This window comes from Calidris pugnax, unplaced genomic scaffold (genome assembly GCF_001431845.1).
Source record: "Calidris pugnax isolate Ruff unplaced genomic scaffold, ASM143184v1 scaffold407, whole genome shotgun sequence".
NCBI classification, from domain to species: Eukaryota; Metazoa; Chordata; class Aves; order Charadriiformes; family Scolopacidae; genus Calidris; species Calidris pugnax.
In genome coordinates this window covers 440,444-442,501 of record NW_015091179.1, presented here as the reverse complement: position 1 = coordinate 442,501, position 2,058 = coordinate 440,444, and the positions used below count along the sequence as shown (strand labels likewise).

Sequence of the window (2,058 nt, the reverse complement as noted above, 5' to 3'; positions counted from 1 at the left end):
CCTCCGCGCTGTTCCCCGCCGCCGGCGGCTGCCCGGCCCGGCCCGGCCCCGCTCCCGCTCCGCCCACTCGGCCCCGCTCCGCTCCGCCCCCGGACCGCCCCGCAGCCGGTAACGGGCGGGCAAGGGAGGAGCCGGGGGCACAGGGTGGGCTGAAGGCGGAAGGGAAGGTGGGCAGGGGGCTGGCGGGGGGACCCCACGTTGGAGGCAGAGAGATGAAACCCGGGGAGCCCCGAAGCGGTTGGGGACACAGGCAGAAACCGGAGCAGCATCAGTTTATTGGCCTCGTGACAGACAAGGGACACCATCGGTGTCCTACCCCTTGCCACCCTGGGGACCCCCCAAAAGAGAAGGGCACCCCTCACGCCAGCCACCCCTGCCTCCCAGTCCCCTCAGGACGCCCAGGTCCCTTGTCCTCTCCTCGGCAGGGGATGAGGCGGCGCTCACTTCAGCTGGTGCAGGAAGCCCAGCAGGGCTCGGTGGAAGTCCTCCGGCTTGTCCAGGTAGCAGGCATGGCCAGCGTCGGGCACCACGGCCACCCGGTGCCTGGGGAGGTGCTGGAGGCTCTGCAAGGCCTGGAGACCCAGGTGTTTGTCACGGTCACCGTACAGGATCAGGGTGGGTGTCTTGGGTATGGGCAGAGAGAAAAACAGAGCAGTTGTCAGCAGGGACAATGGCCACCAAGCTTCCCCTGGGCTGTGCCCACCTCCACGCATCACCACGGGGGCTGCAAAGCCAAGTGAAGGCAGGTGCCAGCCCCCCTCCAGAGATGGGGAAGGCACAGGCCCCCCCAAAATGGGCCACCCTCCATGCCATCCTCCAGCCAGCTGGCCCATGAGGCTTGCCAGCACCCAGGGACCCCCCAAAGAGCCCAACAACCCACCTCACCTGGACCTGCTGGTACTGCTCAGCAGTGTAGTCCTTGGTGCCCACGGGTGCAATGGGCACGAAGCCGGCCAGCCGGTCCCCCCGTGCCAGGAGGAATGGCAGGGCAAAGCGGCCACTCATGGACGGGCTGACGAGAACGGGCCTCTGCATGCCCAACTCCTGTAGGACATGGTCCAGGAAGGCCACCCGACCCTGCGCCGAGGCCACCATCTCCGCTGGGGGTGAATCCCCATAGCCTGGCATGGGGCAGAGGGCACAGAGTGGGCACAGGGCAGGGGGGATTCTGCAGCCTCCAATGGTCTCTCCCCCCCGAGGCTCAGCCAGCTTGGCAAAAACCAGACACCCCATCAAGCCCCAGGGTTGTACAGCCACAGCTCTGTGCCAGCCACAACCAAAGGGTTTGGGTGGCCATGGATGCCAACGTCCCAGAGGAAAGCCGAATCCCAGGCATAGTGCCCCAGGGACCCCCGCTAGCTGCCTGAAGAGCTCCAGAGCCCAGCGGTGGCTGAGCTGAGGGACTGGAGCTGCCCAGAGGGATCAACTTAAACACAGCACCACGGTCCTACCAGGCAGATCTATTGCGACCGCACGGTAGCCTTCTCCGGCAAGCAGGGCCAGCGTGCCCAAGGCCTCCCACGTCTTGGAGGTGAAGGCCTGGCCATGCAGGAACAGGACATCGGGCCTGCGGTGGGGAAGACAGGCGGGAGGGGGGTCAGGGAAGATGCCCTACCCGTAGGTGTCCAGAGGGCTGTCCAGGACCCATCCCCAGGGCCCGACACCCCTCCACCTTCCTCCGCCACAGGAGCCGGTGGTGACCCACCTCCCGGGGCTGCTGGCCCGAGGCCCTGAAGAAACCTCCCGGTAGAAGACGGGGGGCTCCCCCGCAGCCATCCCCCTTCGCACAGTGGCGTTGGCGGCCCACCGGCCCCGCTCCCCCTCCTCAGGCCGGGCACCCGCCGAGTGCTGCCCGTGCCGGGTGGCCGGGAGCAGGACGTAGAGGACGAGGGCGAGGAGCGCCCCGAGGAGCAGGAGCCCCAGGCGGCTGCGGGCGGGCAGCATCGCCGCTCCCCGGGGGAAGGAAAATGGCAGCGAGGGGCTGGAACCCGGGGGGGGGCGGAGGGGGGGGACGGCCCCAGACCACGGCGCTCTCCTCAGCTCAGGCCTGGCCTGCCC

General features: G+C 68.5%; 2 protein-coding genes across 4 annotated transcripts in view; both read right to left on the bottom strand.

The window, feature by feature from the left end:
- ACY1 (aminoacylase 1) overlaps window positions 1–580 on the bottom strand; it is a 6,675-nt gene extending 6,095 nt beyond the window's left edge. For 2 of the 3 annotated variants that reach the window (XM_014959469.1, XM_014959471.1), the window contains exon 1: window positions 4–56. The gene's annotated coding sequence lies outside the window, so the exon portion shown is untranslated. Of the gene's footprint in view, window positions 1–3; window positions 57–444 lie in introns of those variants that run through there. The other variant, XM_014959470.1, reaches the window with a different exon arrangement.
- LOC106898305 (alpha/beta hydrolase domain-containing protein 14A-like) lies at window positions 256–2,043 on the bottom strand. The gene is made up of 4 exons (XM_014959472.1): window positions 1,706–2,043; window positions 1,452–1,567; window positions 886–1,121; window positions 256–623 (listed from the first exon to the last, which is right to left on the bottom strand). The coding sequence occupies exons 1-4, from the start codon at window positions 1,942–1,944 to the stop codon at window positions 441–443; spliced, it is 774 nt and encodes a 257-aa protein (XP_014814958.1). The 5' UTR covers window positions 1,945–2,043; the 3' UTR covers window positions 256–440.
- Window positions 2,044–2,058: the final 15 nt, after the last annotated feature.

Coding starts and splice junctions, on each gene's coding strand:
- LOC106898305 (XM_014959472.1), bottom strand. CDS start 1,944: ATGCTGCCCGCCCGCAGCCGCCTGGGGCTCCTGCTCCTCGGGGCGCTC. Junction 1,122..1,451: donor GGTCGCAATAGATCTGCCTG/GTAGGACCGTGG, acceptor GCCCCATGCCAG/GCTATGGGGATTCACCCCCA. Junction 624..885: donor AGCAGTACCAGCAGGTCCAG/GTGAGGTGGGTT, acceptor CCCATACCCAAG/ACACCCACCCTGATCCTGTA.